General features: G+C 32.4%; 1 protein-coding gene across 1 annotated transcript; it reads left to right on the top strand.

The window, feature by feature from the left end:
• The first annotated feature begins 214 nt into the window (after positions 1–214).
• LOC108751514 (immunoglobulin-binding protein 1b) lies at positions 215–19,689 on the top strand. The gene is made up of 4 exons (XM_018491743.1): positions 215–519; positions 13,144–13,488; positions 13,570–13,967; positions 18,463–19,689. Exons 1-4 carry the CDS (start codon positions 373–375, stop codon positions 18,677–18,679), a joined length of 1,107 nt encoding a protein of 368 aa, XP_018347245.1. The 5' UTR covers positions 215–372; the 3' UTR covers positions 18,680–19,689.
• The last annotated feature ends 710 nt before the right edge of the window (positions 19,690–20,399 follow it).

Below are 20,399 nucleotides of genomic sequence, written 5' to 3'. Positions count from 1 at the left end.
ATAATTTTAACTTTAATTGTAATAATTTTTTAAATAATAATTTTAATAATTTTTTCTATCTTAAGGATTTATTACAGAGACGAACCACATCTTCTTTTAACGATACGATTTTATTGACAGTGTTGGAAAATGTATGTAGTCACGTAGTTCCCAAACCGAAAATGGATGTATTGGCAGTAGTGTACGAGTGATTTCGACAGTACAGGGAAAAGGCCACCATCGTCTCTCAGGTTTTTCTCTGATGGTACTATAACCTTTTTAATGAATTAGAGAATCCTACGTCTAAGAAAGAATGTTTTGATTCATTTGGGAGCAGGTGTCATTTACCTAAAAAAGAAGATTTGATTATATTTGTTGACATACAGAATAGCAATGTCAGAAGAAATTTCAATAAAGGGCTTAAGTCATGAAAGAGATAAGAATGATTCTACAACGGTGTCGGAATTATTTGACAATGCTTTCGAAATGTTTAACAATATTAATGCTACGGTAGAACCAACGAACAGTCCGAAAGTACAGGTAAGATTTTTAAATTCTGATTTTTTGTGATCTTACTATTTAGCTGATTCTGCAATGAGTCGATAGTTGGTAGTCCTAAGTCTTATATACGTTCTACAATAAGCCATTAATAATAAATCAGAAGTCAGAAGCTAAAAATTAATAACTGTGATTGGTACAATTTCCAACTTCTAACTTCTGATTTATGACTAATGGCTTATTGTAGAATATATGTTATGGACCTTTTACAATAAGCTATTAGTCATAAATCAGAAGTCAGAAACTAAAAATTGACGGCCATTCTACAATAAGCCATTAGTCATAAATCAGAAGTTAGAAGTTGGAAATTGAATCAATCACAGTTATTAATTTTTAGCTTCTGACTTCTGATTTATGGCTTATTGTAGAAAGTCCATTATGATAATTCTACAATGAGTCGGTAGTCAGAAATCTTAAGTCTTAACCAGTTTTAACTACGACCTAAATAATTGACTATGATTTTTCGCATCTACTAGTTGTTAATTGTACAGTAAGTCGTTTAGCTCGATTAATAGAAAGGAATAAAATCGAATTTGAGTCATACAAGTTGATTGTTGGCCAACTTCACCGATAAGACTTAGGACTACTGATTATTGACTCATTGTAGAATCAGCTTTAATTCTATTCAGCAGAAAAAGCAGCATATTCAAGAATTTTACATTGCAAAGAATTGCAAATCTGCTCTTTCTACTGAACGCAGCAGAAATTTATCATTGAATCGGTGAAGATGGCCAACAGCTAACTTGTACGACTAAGACTATCGATTTTCTTACGATTGAGCAAATTCGATTTTATTCCTTTCCATTAATCGAGCTAAACTCACTGTACAATTAACAACTAGTAGATGCGAAAAATTACCTATTTAGGTTAAAATTGGTTAAGACTTAAGATTTTTTACTACCGACTCATTGTACAATCAGCATTAGCCCGGATCTACAATAGATTTTTAAGCCTTAAGCCGTAAGAAATGGACAAATCATAGTTGATTATTCTTCTCGCATTTGATTGTAATTGATCAGTTTCTTACAGCTTGAGACTTAAAACATCTATTGTAGATTCGGATTTACCCCGGATCTTCATAATAAGTGTTTTAAGCCTTAAATTGTAAGAAATTGACTAATTATAGTCGAATTCAAGAAGAATAATCGACTATGATTCGTCCATTTTTTAAGGGACTTAAGGCTTAGAACTCTATTGTAGATCCAGAGTTAGGCTCTTCACGTAAGAACAGCCATAACGTTATGTTACATCATATTTACTGATTGTAAACTAGAACTTGGGGATCAATCGTAATTTTTTCTCTAGAGCGAAAACGTGAAAAGTAAAAATTTTTGTACAAATGCATCGGATGTCCAGCTAGTCTATCTGATTTTTGACAATTTATACGACTGTATATTGAAATGACATGCATCATGGTGTGAATATCCCGAGAACTTTTCTTATTACTGATATATCTTTTAGAAATATAGTATCGGATATATTTGCCAGATAAAATTTCAGCCATATATATATATATATATATATATATATGTATGTATATTATTAAAGACCGACCAATTTCGCCCACCTTTCCCTCCTCCACCCACAATTCTCTTCTTCCCCCCACTACTCCAGCAAGCAGCGTAATATAAAAGGAATGGGATGAGAGGAAAAAGAGGAATTAAAAAAGGTTATGATGGATTATATAAGATGGATGTTTAGTCTGGATTTCTGCACCTCACACAAAGTATTTCATTATAAAGGAGCTTTTTATGGATAAATTTAGAATAGGATGGGAAATAAGAGCAAGCAAATTTGAATATAAAATAAAATCAGGAAGGATAGGAAATTTGACAAACGCGAGCTGGGAAGAAAAAAAAAGGAATGGATGGGGGGATCCGGACAGGAAAAGATGAGGTATTACAATAGGAATAGTTGGGGTATAGAAGCAAGAGAAGTGATGTATGGGGAGGAAGGTTTTGAGGATTAATTAATAAACAAGGAAAGAAAGGTGCAAAGACAGTGGGAAGACTGTAAAATTCATAAGGCAAGGTATGAGAGATATAAGGGAGACGAGCGAGAGATATAAGGAAATAGAGGCAAACGGCAGAGTTCCGGAGCATTTGAGAAAAGAAAACTTAGGGGAAAGAAAAAGAGGAGAAGAGGTGAAAGCCTTGTTCAAATTAAGGTGTGGGAACCTGGAGGAAGGTAATAAATATTGAGTAGAAGAGTATAGGAAAAAGTATATTTTGTGTAATGGAAAAGATAATTTAAAGCACTATGTAGAGGAATGTTTGGAAATAAGAGAAAGGTTTACTAAATTAGGAAAAGATAAGGAAGAGATCTTAAGGAGACTGTATGATGAGAATTTAGATGAGGTGAAAGGAGAAATAATAAGGAAATTATGGAAAGAGAGGGAAGAAGCAAAAAGAAGAAGGGAGACGAGGTAGGAGTCAAAAGAGGAAATGGAGGAAATGTATAGATAGAGTGATGGTAGGTAGAGAAAAGGAAAGTAAGTAAGATGAATTAATGAGTAAGTAAGATATAAATAGGCGATAATAATGGGCGATGATAAGGCTATGATATAGAGATAACGTATGTATTGAACGAGAGTATATAACATTAGAAGTAGATATAACTATGACAGAAAAGCAAATCAAGCGAAAAGAAATAAAGTAGGTAAAGAAGCGAAGCCAGAAGGTTTAACCAGAAAAGTAGGAAAGTAAAGGGATAAGCAAAAAATTATTGTAATAATATATGTGTGACAGCATGCAGACGAGGTATGGAAGAGTGAATGTTAAGTATTTATGTAAAGCAGTTCCCTTCTTGGCTGTATATGCTGAAGTGTAATAAATTCTATTTTATAAAAGGAATGGCTCAGAGAAACAGCTCAGTATCAAACTGCTCCTCGCCCCGATGAAGTGGACTACAATATTCACGAAATGTTGGCATTCTAAGAATGAATCTGGATACAGAGAAAACCCACGAAACGCTTAATCTTTATATAGAAAGCACTCGTGGAAGCTTCAAGAATATTATACATATATGTGTTGCCAGAAATCAAATACTAGCTGGATATCTGGTGCATTTCTAATTTTTTGTATATATGTGTGGATAGGTGCGTTTGGAGAGACATTATAAACACTATTTGTGTTATTCTATTCCTTGTTTTATATCTAATAAACAACAAAGATGGAATGACAAAAGTAGCGCTAATAGTGTCTCCCCGAACGCACCATATATACGTACAAAAAAATTTTACTTTTTATTTTGTTCTAAAGAAAAAGTTACATGGTCGACATCTTGTACGTAACAATATATTTACATGCACAAAGAAAATCAAACGTTATATTATAATTTTGTTTGTGAATTAATACAAGTGTACTGTTACATACAGTGACATACAGGCTCAAGTTTAAGACTAAGGATCTGCTAGATGTTTTAAGCCTTAAGCCGTAAGAAATTGACCAATTACAGTCGAATGTAAGGAGAATAATTGATTGTGATTTGTCCATTCCTTATGGCTTATGGGGCCGCAGTATAGACTCTTGCACAATGCATAGTGCAAGAGTATCAACCAATCGAAATTTTTCTTTTCCATGGATTGGGAGGAATGGAAAGATTCTGATTAATTGATTCGCTTATGCACTATACATTGTGCGTTATGCAAGAGTCTGTGCTGCGGCCATTAAGGCTTAAAAATCTATTGTAGATTCAAGCTAATATTTAATATAATGTGTTATAGACGTTCTTGAGTGGAGAGCTTTCGTTGGACTATATGTGTGTAAATACACACCTACAAATGTAGGCCTGTTCATTTTATTATAACTGAGTTTTTGCACTAGTTCATCTTTTTTCCTTTTCTCTCCAAGAGGAAAAAAGAGGAAGAAAGATGAACCGGTGCAAAAGTTCAGCCAAAAAGAACAGGTCTTATATGTCACAGTTAAAAGATCTGTTCTTTATTCTTGCACTGTCTGAACTGGTGCATACACAATAAGTTGAAGCAAAACAAACATTATTTATAGGTCTGTTCTTTTTGGCTAACTTTTGCACTAGTTCATCCTCTTTTTCTCTCCAGAAGGAAAAAGAGGAAGAAAGATGCACTGGTGCAAAAGTTTTGCCAAAAAGAATAGAGTTTATTTCAACTTATGCACTTCAGATAGTGCAGGAATAAAGAATAGGTCTAAGACCTAAAGTATTGACTTAGTAAATGTTAAGATTTCAAGATTGATTCGGATTTAAAGTTTTCCGGATATCCGTTTATCCGAATTACGAATAAATGTGATGCTTTAAATTCGGGTTATCCGGAGAATTGAATTTTCAAAAATATCCGAATCTTGATTTGAATAGTAAAAGTCGAAATTAGGTTCTCAGATTTGGTTCCGGATTTGTAGAAACTTATAGCGAATTTCGTTGGATTCATTAGTGCGAACTGAGTGCATATTAAAGTCATATTATACACTTATTTAATCTGAGTATAAAAGTGAAATACAAATTCTTCTTTTATTAGCCTTGTACATCTTTGTTATTACTATTTTAAGATTGGGAGTTTGTTCTAAATATTTATATTTATAAACAATATTAAATCTTATAGGACGTATACGTGAGAAACACAACCTTAAGAAACAAATGCCTTAAACCGTGTAGCTGGATTTTAAATGCTTGTATAATTCTGAGTGAATCTATATTTATTTTTTAATTTTTTTTTTTCAATTATATATGTGAATCAATCATTTTAAATAATAACTTATTTAAAAAATAACTTATGTTAAAATTTATTAAATACATCGATTTTTTTTCTTTCTACACATGAATCTAAATCCGGAGCCAAATTCAGATCCAAATCTGAATTTAGATCTGGATCCAAATAATTCGGATATCCGAATTATCTGAATAATAAGGTTTTGAATTCTCGGATCGGAATCAATTTCGGATATCCGAATATCTAGATATCCAAATACTTAGAAGCCTTAGTAAATGTATACATTTACTAGTCAATGAATGTATACATAAATGTATACTAATTTGATACATAAATGTCCACAAGTAATGAAATTTGAACTTTTACTAGTAAAAGTTTTCATATATGATGTATGGTAGCAAAAGTATACACAGGTAAAACTGCATTAGTTTAAATGAATATTTTTGCTAGCAAATATGCACATTAGTTACATAACCTTAAATGCAGAAAGTCAAGCTGTTCATCCATCGCGATTTATTTAGGAAATATCTGATTGGCCGTATTCATTATTGTCGATGGCCCGTATTCAGAACGCGCTTTTTATCTCTAAAATTCTATAGTATACATAACGTAAATTACAACATGTTAGCACACTAACATCATTGTAAGCGCGTTCTGAATATGGGTCATTATCTTCTTTAGTCCGTTTTGAATATGGATTAAATGAAGCGTTGCACATTGTGTCGATATGGAGGAGGTAGCTTAAAATTTTGACCAATCAGTCATGCCTCACAGAGAGAAGCGCGTATTTCAAATGTATAAATTTTATTAGAAATGAAAATGCTATATTTATGTTGAAAATAATTATATAAATTAAATTAGAAAACGTTCATAACAATGAAAGGCAATAAATAATGATCGAAGCTGTTTTCCCATTTCGACCTCCGCCAAATTTCATTAAATTGGTTCGATACCTATCCGAGATACGATAAATACACGTGTCAGCTGATACTTGGCGCTCTGCTATCAGCCATATTTGAATTTTGAATCGTGGGGCATAATTGATTGGTTCGCTGCTTCCCATTATTTTTGGACGACTGCGCATCTAACGCATCTAACGTTTTGGGAACGCTTCATCTTATATCATTCCACTATATGCTGTTGTATACAATTGAGTGTAAATATACGGACCATCGCCCATTAGAGGCTTCGATCGATTTTTTCTTTTATCAAAGGTTGAATTTTTCTTGCAAAGAGACAGATATAGAAAATGAATTAGTAAGAGAATTGATTGTAAGTGCTGATTATGTATGCAATGTAAAGACAACAATCTTAATATTGCATCGTTGATGAACAATTATTTTTATTGTATTACTGTATTTCATTTGTTAACTTTTATTAGTTCTTTATATATACGGAATAAAAAAACACTTCAAGTAATAATATCTGAAAAAGGATGAATTTCGTCGAAAAAGTGTCAACTTTGAAACTCGTGATTTTTTAAAGTATTACGAGGGCAAGTCAATAAGTTTTTAAAAAAACATAGTAAAACATTTTTTTTGATCGATTTATTTTTATTTCTCAACATAGCCTCCTTTCAGCTCGATACACTTGATCCAACAATTCTCCAACTTTTTCAAGCCGTCCGAATAATATGATTTGTCCAACCCTTCAAAATAAGCCTCTGTTTCGGTGATGAGCTGCTCTCTGGTGGTGAATCTCTTTCCTCCAAACTATTTCTTCAGGTTTGGAAACAGGAAATAGTCGCAGGGAAATCTGGCGAATATGCTGGATGGGGAAGCAGAATTCATTGAATTTGACCATCGATGCCGGGCACGTGTGAACCCGTGCATTGTCTTGATGGAAGAGCACTTTCTTCTCCGCCAAATGGGGACGTTTTTTTCTTTAAAATATTGTTGAAACGGTCCAATAAGGCTGCGTAGTAATCGCCATTGATCGTTTGCTTCGACGGAAGGTAATCGATATGAATTATACCGCATGCATCCCAAAAAAACTGTTTACCATCACCTTTCCGGCCGACTTCACAGTCTTCGTCTTCTTCGGAGCTGGTTTACCCGGTGAAGTCCATTGTTTTGACTGTTCCTTCGTCTCGAGTGTAAAGTAATGGATCCATGTTTCGTCCACAGTAATGAATCGACGCAGAAATTCATCTGGATTATGTTGAAACATTTCCAAATATTGTTTTGAAATCGTCACACGGTTGCGCTTATGGTCCACAGTGAGCGAACGCGGCACCCATCTTGCCGATAGCTTTTTCATACTCAATTATTTGTGCAAAATTGAAATCATTGTGCCATGCGATATGCCTGTGGCCTCAACAAGCACTTTCACTCGTCGATCAGTCAAAATAATATCGTGGACTTTATCGATAATTTCGGGCGTAGCAGCCTCAATTGGACGTCGCGAACGAGGTGCATCACATGTGTACGACCACGTTTAAATTCATTCACCCAATTGTATACAGTCGCAAACGTTGGTGCAGATGTGCTATGAACATTATCCAACTCGGCTTTGATTTCTTTCGGCGTTAAATCTTTCATATGTAGATGTTTGATCACTGCACGAAACTCGTTTTTTTTCCATTTTGCAAAAAATACAAAGGTTGTTTGCTTTAATCGTCTACAGAAATAAAATTACGCGATAAATTCCGCTCAAAATTTGACAGTAATTAACTGAAAAATGCTAGTTGTCAAAAAGTAATGTAACATGACACTGCGAGTGCTCTCTGACAGTTTTTCTAAGAACTTATTGACTTGCCCTCGTAATTGTATGAAGTTGGATTTTGGCTCATTTTTTCATGTAAGACGTATACTTCAAATTATCTTGTATTACTTTTAACTCTCCGGTGTACTCAGAACAACATAGAAGGTAATAACTGAAAAAGTGCCTGTTTTGCTTTTTTTTTTAACAAAAAATCAATTATTTTCAAATTGTATCTTTATTCTATTTATATTATAGTACAAAACTTGGTAAGGGTTCATTTTATAGGCAATTTTAGCAGCAATAAAAAGCTTTCATGTCATTTTTCGTTATCTCTTTTTGTTATCGAGTTTTAATTGACACACAAAAAAAACTTTATTGCTTCATTATTTCAAAGTATCTCTCTTAATTAATTGTAGCATTTTTTAATTTAGTTTTATCATACCTCAAACTGTCGATTAAAACGATAAAATACTTTTCTATAATTTTTTCTCTTTTCAAACTTCTGCCGACTGGCCTATATAACAAATATATACATTGACTAGTAAGTGTATACATTTACTAAAGTTGACACATTTGACTGTGACAAAATTATCACAGTAATAGTATACATTTTAATAAATTATTCAATTTAGTCACATTTGCTCAAAAATCGATGAAATTATATTTATTCGATATGTTTTTATTCGAAACGAATGAATATGGCAAATAAAAAGCATCTATTTCATGAACTAAAATATTACTCGTAGAAGTTTGCTACTATTGAAGTAAGAAATTCTATCATATCAACATAATGGAGCTCTTCTCTCTCCGTGTATAATAATAATAATTTCTAATTGAGAAAAAACATTGAGGATAAATATAATATTATATTAAAGTGCACACTTTGATTAGGAAAAAGAATATGAATGAATGTTCATTATTGGCAGATACGAGGATCGTTTGAAAAATTTTGAGCCTAACATAGAAACAAGTATTTTTTCGGTTAAATTCAGTTTTATTTTTCAACATAATCTCCTTTTAAGTCGATGACACTTTTCTCGGCGATACTCCAATCCCTTTAATCCATTCAAATAATAATTGACGTCTTGCTCTGCAAAATAGGCTTCTATGGATGTGATGATCTCTTCGTTTAATGAAAATCTCTGTCCTCCCAGCTAAATTTTGAGCCTAGGAAACAAAAAAAAATTGCTGAGGGCCAGCTCTGGTGAATACGGTGGGTGTCAATCAATCAATTCAAACTGTAATTAGTGAATTTTTTCCATGGCGACCGCGTCGATATATGAGACGGTGCGTCATCTTGATGAAACAGCACTTTTTTCTGTTTCAAATGGGGCCGTTTTTTCGCAATTTTTGCCTTTAGTTTGTCAAGTAATGATGCGTAATACACTCCTGTTATTATTTCATCTTTTTCAGGATAATCGATGAATACAATTCCATGATTATTCAAAAAAACAATGCCATCACCTTTCCGACCGATGAAGGTTTTCGCTTCTTTAGAGCAGGTTCACCTTTTCCACTGTTTTAACTGTTCCTTCGTCTTAGGAGCGAAGTAGTGGATTCAAGTTTCATCAACAGTTATTAATCGACACAAAAAAAATCCGATTTGTTTCGCTCAAATTGCTCCAACAGAGCCTTAGAAATGTTCATTCAAATGCGTTTTTGGTCCACAGTGAACAAACGCGGTATCCAACGCGCGGTTAGCTTATGCATACTTAAGTCTTTAGTCAATATATGATAAACACGTTCTTCCGATATATTTTCACAGTTTCTATTAACTCTCTAACCTTGATTCGACGATTGTCCAGGACAATTTGGTGAATTTTTTCGATGTTATCGGTAGTGGTCGCAGTTGTTAGTTGTCCCGAACACTCATCATCAATCAAGCTGGTTTGACCACGTTTAAATTCAGCTACCCATCTTTTCACGGAGGCAAATAATGGGGCAGAATCTCGTAAACAGTGTCCAATTCGGCTTTTTTTTTGCGCAGGAGTATTGCTTTTCAAATGCAAGAACTTAATCACGGTATATTATTCGATTTTTTCTATTTTTACAAAAACACTGACATCAACTGACATAAATGACTGTTAAACAACAACTGAGCGTCCACAATAACTACAATTTCCACAGGTATCTTTTAAAGCATGTACGAGCACCAGCATAGTTTTGACGAGTAATGCCATCTTCATGTTGAGTATTCAAAACTTTTCAAATAACCCTCATATATGCTATAGTTTTGTTTGTTATATATCCTACGATACATAGAGAATTGTCTAATCTTTTTAATTTTTATTATTTGTATATATTGTAGACTCATCTATTTATATATATAGTAAAGCGAAGATTTTAATATATAAAATGCATGTGGTCATGGAGCTTGTACATCCTATGGTGCCGTGTATATATTTGCTAGAAAAAGTATTTATTTAAATTGATGCAATTTGCTTATGTAGGTACTTTTACTAAATCGGGTATGAAAATGTATACATTTCTAATAAAAGTTTAAATTTTATTGTTTATGAATACATTTACTTATTAAATTAGTATATGTATTAATAATTGTAAACAAAACAACGATCTCTGACACACAATCAGATAAAAGGATCCTATCCATTCTCCCATATGTCAAAGGAACAACAGATCGGATTGGCAGAATATTAAACAAACACAATATCCGGACTATCTTTAATATCTCACCCAAAAAGATAGAACAAATCTTAAGAAATTCTAAAGATCAAAGATCTCCACTCAGCTCTGCAGGAGTATATAAAATACCTTATTCCTGCGGACAAGTATACATTGAAAAAAACCAAAAGAATGGTTAATCTACGGATAAAAGAATACCAATGTAATATCAGGCTAAAACATGTCACGCAGTCAGCATCAGAACACAACATCAAAACAGGACATCAAATACTGTTTGAAAAACGATCACAATAGCCAACATTACATCATACTTTCCAAGAAAGATACAAAGATACAAAAACATCCTAACAATCTAAATAGAGATAATGGCTACAATATAAATAAAATATACAATAGAAAACCATTCTCCCGGTTATTAAAGACCGATCAATTTCCCCCACCTCTCCCCCCCCCCACCCACAATTCTCTTCTTTCCTTCACTCCAACAAGTAGCGTAATATAAAAGGAACGGCCCGGAAGAACAGCCAGTATCAGGCTCCTCGCTCTGATGAAGTGGAGTGCAAGGTTCACGAAACGTTGGCATTCCAAGAATGGCTCTGGACACGGAGGAAACCCGCGAAACGCATAATCTTTATATAAGGATATATATTCTTGTAAACTACTGGCAAAATTAAATTGACCAGTAATTAATTATTTATTTTGATAAATATGTATCTGTTCAAAAAGTATCGCGAATTTTGAATTTCCGCGGGTTACGTATATTCGATTTTCGATTTTTTGTGGCGTTATGTTGGTACTCATGTCTCTCACTTATGCCAAGTTCGGCCATTTTGAATGTTCAGTTAATTTTTGACAGCTGCTTTGCTTGCACGTGTTTTGGCTCGTCTTCGATTTTTGCCTATTCCAAAAAATGGATCAAAGAATCTATCAAATTTTGTGTGAAAAACAAAATTAAGTACGCGGACGCATTCCGAATGTTGACTGTGGCATATGGTGAAGCTACCTTGGACCGAAGCAACGTTTATCGGTGGTACAAAATGTTCTCAGAGGGCCGAGAAGATGTGAACGACGAAGAGCGTGCCGGACGCCCGAGCACGTCAACAACAGACGAAAACATTGATGAAGTGAAGAAAATAGTATTGGCCAATCGTCGAATCACCGTTAGAGAGGTTGCTGAGGACCTAAACATATCGATTGGCTCGTGCCATTCGATTTTTACCAATGATTTGGGCATGAGATGGGTCGCTGCGAAATTCGTACCAAAATTGCTCAATTTCGACCAAAAACAGCATCGCATTAACATTGCTAAGGAGCTGTTGGACTCTGTCCGCGACGACCCAAATTTGCTCCAGAGGGTCATAACTGGTGACGAATCATGGGTTTATGGTTATGACGTGGAAACCAAAGCTCAATCATCCCAATGGAAGCTGCCGCACGAGCCAAGACCGAAAAAAGCGCGCCAAGTTCGGTCGAATGTGAAGGTTTTGCTTACAGTTTTCTTCGATTGCAGGGGCGTGGTGCATCATGAGTTCTTGCCACAGGGTAGAACGGTCAATAAGGAATATTACCTGCAAGTTATGCGCAATTTGCGCGAAGCAATCCGCCAGAAACGCCCGGATTTGTGGAAGAACAAAAATTGGCTTTTGCACCATGATAACGCCCCTGCTCACACATCGTTGCTTGTGCGCGAATTTTTGACCAAAAACAACACACTAATGATGCCGCAGCCACCGTATTCCCCAGATCTGGCCCCCTGTGACTTTTTCTTGTTCCCGAAACTGAAGAGGCCCATGAAAGGACGACGCTACGCTACGATTGAGGAGATAAAGACGGCATCGAAGGAGGAGCTGAACAAGATCACAAAAAATAATTTTTTGAAGTGCTTCGAGGATTGGAAAAAACGTTGGCACAAGTGTATAATATCTGATGGGGATTACTTTGAAGGGGACAAAATAGATATTCATGAATAAATAAATAATTTTTGAAAAAACACAAAATTCGCGATACTTTTTGAACAGACCTCGTATGTAATTAATTAATTCGAGAAAATAAAAAAGAATTGCAGAACGTTGCATCTAATGCGCGATTTTATTCTTGTAAGAAAAATAATATACATTATTTATAAGTTACTTATAAATTATTAAGTTTGGATTAAGTCTAGTTTAAATTTAATTAAATTTTAAATATTTTATATATTAAGTTTAGTTCAATTTTAAATTTACATTACCATTTTTTGAATAACCGTTAGTCATAATCCCCAAATATTTAGAAAGGAACGCGCCTCTTATTCATGCCTCTATATATAAACATGCCTCTATATTCCTGCAAATTCAGAATTAATTATTCTTAATTCTAAATTAAAAAAAGACGAAGAGTAAGTTAAAGTTAATCTACATTGGTGGAAATGAGCATTAGGCATTTATGACGCCATGTGTATGTATGCACATAAATTTTGTATAGATGTACATACATACTAGGGTGGTCATGTATATAAAATTTATTTCTATTTAAAGTAGAACTCGTTCGTTATTGCAATAAAAATTATAATAGCTTTTTTCTTTTTTTGTTATTTGTTGCAGTTGGATATAAAACGGACAATGCGTATGTTTGAGGATGCAACGAGACTTGTATCTATAGTGGATATGTTTAGCGATAACGAATCTTTTGAAGAAGTAGCCACAGAGAATATCAAATATTTTTTATTACCGGCTCTATTGGGAAAACTTACTAATCAGTTATGCATTACTGATGATAGAATGCATTTAGTTAAAGTAGCAGAAATCTATTTTATAGATTTTTTAAAGCGGCTAAAAGCATATGGTCTGATAACAGATGTTGAAATACCACAAATTAGTACAGTTGATGAGAAAAAGGAAACAGGAGATAATGAAGATACATCAGAATTAAGGATGTTAGAGAATATGGTTGGGTTTTTTAATTATATGATTGTTGTAAACTGTTATAATTATTTTAAAGTATAATTATTTTAATTCTGCTTATTTCAGATAATCCGTAGAAATACAAAGTTACAAAAATATCAACAGGAGAAGGATTTGGAATCTCGTTTGGATACTTTAAAGAAGAACTTAGATAATCCTAATATTGATGACGAATTTAAGAGAGAATATTTTGTTACTCTTGTAAAATTATATGCAGTTCGAATCGTTGATGATTTAAATTTCTTGAAAAGGGAGAAAACGATTTTGGAGAATATGAAGGAAATGAAACCGATGCATACTTCGACTTCTGAAATACAAAAAAAGCAAAAATCACCAGCTCCAAAACTGCAACCCATTATCATTACACGTGACGAAATACAAAAGAAAGTTTTTGGAGCAGGCTATCCAAGTTTACCAGTCTTAACGGTGCAAGAGTTTTACGAGCAAAAGGTCAAGGATGGAGAGTAAGTAGAGATTACGTCAGTCAAAAATTTAAGACTATTAAAGGTCGTCTATAATGAGAGTAGTATGGTAAACCGTAAGAAATCGACCAATCACAATCTAAAATGAGAAGAATAATCGATGGATCAATTTCTTATAACTTATGGCTTAGTATACAATATTATACCCATTATAGATAGTCCATTAGTTGAAAATGTACTATATCAAGTATAGTTAATACGCGTTATGATTTAACATATTTTTATTATTTTATGTATTGTTTTGTAATGAAATAAGATTAATCTCAAATAAAATTAATATAAAATGTTTGAAAATTTAAGAAAATATTTTTTAGACAATTTTTTTACAAAAAAAAAATTAGAAAATATTGGATACTTTTTTCATCAAAATCACTCTTACATTTAATCACTTTTTACTAATGTATGGCTAATGTAGTTGCAAGTTAATTTTTTTTACGGAAATCTTTTTCGCCAATGTTCTAAAATAATTTATAGCTTAGTTTTTGGGGAAAGACACTTTATATGATTGTAACCCATTTTTTTTAAATTAAACAATAACTATATTAATTACGACTTGTATAAATATAATGCTTACTTTCAAATTTAAAAAATTAGTAAAATATTAATAGAAAAGGAAAGGACTACGAGCCGAGCAAGTTATATGTGCTAATAATATATTTATAAAGTAAATAAACGTTTCGACCTCTATTGGGTCATTATTAATGTTGGTATAACGTTATAAATTAAAAATTGTATTTAAGTCGCAGTCATTTGTATGCAAATTTCTATGCCTAAACTATCCCTTAAAGTAATAATTGATGATAATGGATGATCGAAGGTAGTCATCAAATCATGATATCATCTTGAAACATCGTCAGTGGTGATATTATACAAAAGTGTAGTGACCGGTAAAGTGCGCATGATCCTGATTATAATACGAGTCATATAATTCAACTTTGTATAACAATCAGGTATTCAATTCATTTTTTAATAAGTTACAATTATTTAATTATTCATTAATGTACATAATTATATGACTCGTATTATAATCAGGATCATGCGCACTTTACTGGCCACTATACTTTTGTATAACATCACCACTGATGATGTTTCAAGATGATATCATAATTTGATGACCACCTCCGACTATCCATTGTCATCAATTATTACTTTAAGGGATAATTTAGGTATAGAAATTTTCTTGGATCCGCGATTTTGAAAAAAACTCTCGAGTACTCAGTTTCGTTCCGATCAAGTAACTTTTTACTTTTCGATCCGCCATTTTGGATCTACTATTTTGAATTTCGAAAATCTGAGGTCAGATTCGTAATCAACGACCCCGAAAACCCCCCGAGTAACAAATTTCAACTAAATTCTACGTAAAGAAAAATGTATGCTTCAAAGAGTTAAATTATAAAATAAGAAATATAGGATCCGAAAAATGCATTTATTTATTTAAAATATGGAATAACTTTTATTTAAAATATTAAAATAACTTATCTTTTATTTTAAATAAATTTATGAAAACTATTTCTTACTTGAAATAAGAAATTAATTTCGAAAATTTATTTAAAATAACTTATTTTAAATAAGGTTGACGGTTTCGCTCGGATCTGTAGATATCCGGGTACCCGAAAAAAATTTGATTATGATAGGGATAGAATTTCGGTTATAGGATTCTCTTGCGTGCGATTGTATGGGCAAGAAAGAATGCGCTTTAAGATAAGAATTCATGGGCGCGTCATTTGACATTTGTCAGTTCCTTGTTTTTCATTAGCGAAATAAGTGCACAACGTTAATAAATAGTCATCAATAATTACTAATGACTTCAATCGCCAAATATCAAGAATGGCTAGTACAATGTACAAATATTATAAATGTTCAATACGTGTACTATGTCTGACGTAAGGAAAGGCTTGCAGTATTAGTGCATTCTTTTAATGAAAAAGAAGCAGAAAAGAAAGAGCCAAAAGAAATATAATATTTGTGAGTTAGTCCTTGAATCCAAAAACGAAATGAACATGGTTTTTATCATGCGTTACTCCCAACTCTGAGACTGGAAGATTTGAGATTTCAAAACTATTTTTGCAAATTAGCTGTGCAACTTGAGCTTTAGAAATTGTACGGCTGTATTTGCAGAGACTGTATATTGCATCAACTGCATCAAATGTTCAATGACGCGCGCGTCAAATGATGCGTCCATGAGTTCTTACCTTCTACAGCGCCGCTATGAGCGATAAAATCAAGATAATCGTCAACCGTAGAATAGACGAGTTACTTCAAGAAGTCAAAAATAAACTATAAACAAATAAGAACATTCGCACGTTGAAGCACAAAATGATAGAACAAAACACTGGTATATTTGAGATATTTTCGCTAATTCGCGGATTGCGACCATAGCGAGAACAAACAGATAGAAGCACCGCATCACCTAACGCCACTTTAGTACTCACCGTCATTTTTATGGATCGGTAACATAACTGACTACAATTTATTTAAAATAAAGAATATAAAATAAGTTCCAGAAAATTATTTAAAATACAAAATCGATAAAAAACTGATACAACTTATTTAAAATATTATATTAAATTAGAAATTAGGCCAGAAGAAGTTATTTAAAATAATAAACATTAAATAACTTTTTAATTTTTTCTTTATTTAAAATATATATTTTAATAAATTTATTTGAAATAAGATCGAGTACTGAAAAAAATCAAAAAACATTTGAAATCTTTACTTTTGAAATCAGTAATTGATATTTCAATCTGACTGATCTTTTACGGAACTATACGGACACAAATGGATATCCGCGAACTCTGAAAATGTTTACAAAGATCTATGGCGTGAAATAAAAATTACACATAAGTGGGATTTACAACAGTCAAAAGAGTGAATCTTTAAAAATGATCACTTTTGCTTCAATATTTAATATCTCGGTGACAAAAAATCGTACAACGCTCAGTAAAAAGACAAATTGAAAGTAAAGATTCATTCTTTCGACTATTGTAAACCCCACTTTTGTGTAATTTTTACTTCACGTCATAGACCTTTGTAAAATTTGCACAAAATTTTCAGATTTGACAGGTATCCATTTGTGTCTGTATTAGTATAGCTCCATAAAGTATCAGTCCGATTGAAATGTCAATAACCGATTTTAAAAATAGAAATTTCAATCTTTAAAATGCTTTTTTAAAAGTAGAGATTTTAACCTTAAAATACTTTTTTAAAAATCTCATTACAATCATTTTTGACGAAGTTATTCTATCTTGACATTAAAGGATCATTTAGAATTAGCGTTAAAAACGTCCAAAGTTTACGTTAAGATTTACGTATCTGCAAAAAAAGATTACGAAGCGATGTTTGAAATAAACATTTTATAGCTTAAAGCTAACCTTCGAATGCTTCAAATTATTTTTATATGTAAAAATTTTATTTCAAGTTTTTAACTTTAATTTGCTTTTTAATTCAACATTGAAGCAAAAGTGATTATTTTGCTTCAACATTCATAACTCGGTGAAAAAAATTATACAAAGCTCAATAAAAAAGCAAATTGAAAGTAAAAATTCATTCTTTCGAATGCTGTAAACGGCATTTTTGTGTGAATTTTACTTCATGCTATAGACCTTTGTAAATTTTAATAAATATGCAGTATATATAAGGGATCATTCTGCAATAACCTTAATCTTGATATGTATTGTTAAGGTTATGACTCTGAGTGACCTCCGACAGGAATTTAATTGACGGTCATCTTTCGTTAAAAAAAGTTATTAACAAAAGAAATTTGAAAACTGATATCTTTTTACTATATAAAACAGAAATTTTCTGCTTTAAAGTATATTTTACAACTTTCTACGCAAAGCGACTTTCACCCCACCTCTCCCCTGTCAATGCACGACTAACTATATTTCTTTGGAAAATCGTGCGCCCCGAAGCAGGAGGTGGGGGGAAGAGATGGGGCAAAAGTCGCTTCATGTGGAAGTTATGCATCCCCAAGCAGGAGGTATGGGGTGGGAGTCGCTTCGCGTAGAAGTTGTGTACCCCCAAGTAAAATGTTTTTGTTTAATAACTTTTTAACGAAGGACGAGCGCCGGATAAAACCTGTTGGAGGTCACTCAGAGTTATGACCTTGACAACATATGTCAAGGTCTAGGTCATTGGAGTGTGATCGCTTATACTGCATATTTATTAAATTTTGTAAAACAATTTTCAGATTTGGCAGATATTCATTTGTGTCCGTATAGCTCCATAAAGGATGAGTCATATTGAAATATCAATTACTTATTTCAAATAGAGATTTCAAGCTTTCAAATGCTTTTTTGGTTTTTTGCGATAATTTTTCATTCAGAGTTATTGTGTTCTGAATATTGCGCAATTTTGAGCGTGTTCAAAAATGTTCCCTATTTTTTGTTGAGTAGTGTATATTCAATAAACTTTTATTTTATTAAACTGGAATTGATAAGAAAAATTGGTAATAACAAATAATTTGTGTTATTTTCAGCTGGCCCGATTCATCGCAACATAATGTAACCAATTCTCGATGTTTACAAAATGTAGCGAATAAAGATGTAATGGCAAATAATGAGGATAGTGAAACCGTTTTGAAGGAAAAAAAAGAAGAAAAAGATGATCCCGAATATCTCGAACGACTGCGTGCAATGGATGAATATAAAGACACACATCGTCGTGGATGGGGTAATCGTGCTAATAGAAGTTAAGATGTCTGAGAATAAAATTAATATAATTCTATCCTTAGAATGTTTTTTTATGTCTTCGTTTATAAGACTTTATGTTTTAATTACATTTCATTGAACTAAAGTAAAGTTGAGAATCTGTTTTAAAACAGTAAAATAAGTAATGGAAGCGGGAGATGCTAATCTTTTTATAGCTTCTGGTTGTTTTTCACTAGTGTCTCACGAGGGAACGTTTCAAATTGCAAAAGCGATATCAAAAAACTAACGCTATTAGCCGAAAGATTACATTGAAATAGATATTCTAAATAGTCAAATCTTGAGATCCTATAGATTCTGCATCCAATTTGGTATCATATTTGATCATTTTAACTTCAATTAAAATATTTCGAGAATAATACATTTTTAGAAAAAATATTTCAAATGAAAATTGTATGGTTTGAAGAGAGAGGGCCGTTAGATGAGCTACGTATATTTTAGGTTTAGGGCCTATTTTGGGCCCAATAAGACTCAGGTTAATTTTTTTCTATAAAAATGTCTACTTTGTATTGTAGATTTGTCCTATAGAAAAAAAACAAGGAAATTGTTGCCGGTAATTTTTCGCTAAACCTCCTTTAATAGGCGTAAAATAGTGCTCAAGTACTTTTGAAATATATTCCGGTCAATGAAGGGAAGACCAGTGAATAATTCAGCCGATGGAGATGATAGCCCTAACGAAGGATATACAAAAGTACGTACCGGCGTTTTTTTTATATCTGAAAATAAATTACCTTAATTGGCTGGATTATCTGCTGGTCTTGCCTACGTTGGCCGGAATATATTTCAAAATAAGAATTTGAGCGCTATGTTGCGTTTATTAAAGGAGGTTTAGCGGAAAATTACGGGGAACAAAATTCCTTCTTTTTTCCATAGGATACGAATTTACAATAAAAAGTAGGCATTTCTATAGAAAAAAAATTAATCTGGGTCTTATTGGGCCCAAAATAGATCCTAAACCAAAAATTTAAGTAGCTCATCTAACAGTCCTCTTTAAACCCTACAACATTCATTTGAAATATTTTTTCCAAAAATATATTGTTCTCGAGATATTTTGTATCAAAGTTAAAATTGCCAAGTATTTCGTATCAAATCGGGTATAGAATCTACAGGATCTCAAAATTTGACTATCTAGAATATTTACTTCAAACGTGATCTTTCGACTAGTAGTGTTAGTTTTTTAATATCGCTTTTGGAATGTTCCTTTCAGATTGTGACAGCGGAAGCAATAAAATTACAAATACTTGTAAAATATAATAGAATTTAAATAAAATAGTAATAAATGAATTGGAGTTTTGGCCATTATTTATAATCAATTTTTGTTTTAAGATTGTCGTTAGATGTTAATATGATTTTGCGATTAATTTATGATACCTTAAAACCTGAGGAGTGTAGGGAAATGGCGGATACCTAATAAAAAGTTAAATAAAAAACTGCCAATTATTTATTAATAAAAATCTTTATTCAAAAGATACATATAGTTACTTATCTTTTAATTATGATAATTAACATTAATTTATTGCTGATATAAACTAAAATTTTAAATGAGAAAGAAAACCCATACTATTCGGAATTACTTATATTGCCGCAATGTGGAGTGATGCTGTATCAGTTTTTTTTTTTTTTTAATTATGGTTTATATTGATAGTATATAAATGTTAATTATTGTAATTTAAAATCAATATTCTTTAAATAAAAACTTCTATGACTA

The sequence above is a fragment of the Trachymyrmex septentrionalis genome, unplaced genomic scaffold, assembly GCF_001594115.1.
Source record: "Trachymyrmex septentrionalis isolate Tsep2-gDNA-1 unplaced genomic scaffold, Tsep1.0 scaffold48, whole genome shotgun sequence".
In the NCBI taxonomy this organism is placed as follows: domain Eukaryota; kingdom Metazoa; phylum Arthropoda; class Insecta; order Hymenoptera; family Formicidae; genus Trachymyrmex; species Trachymyrmex septentrionalis.
Note: the sequence above shows the minus strand (reverse complement) of the source record. Positions and strands in the feature narration are given on the sequence as shown.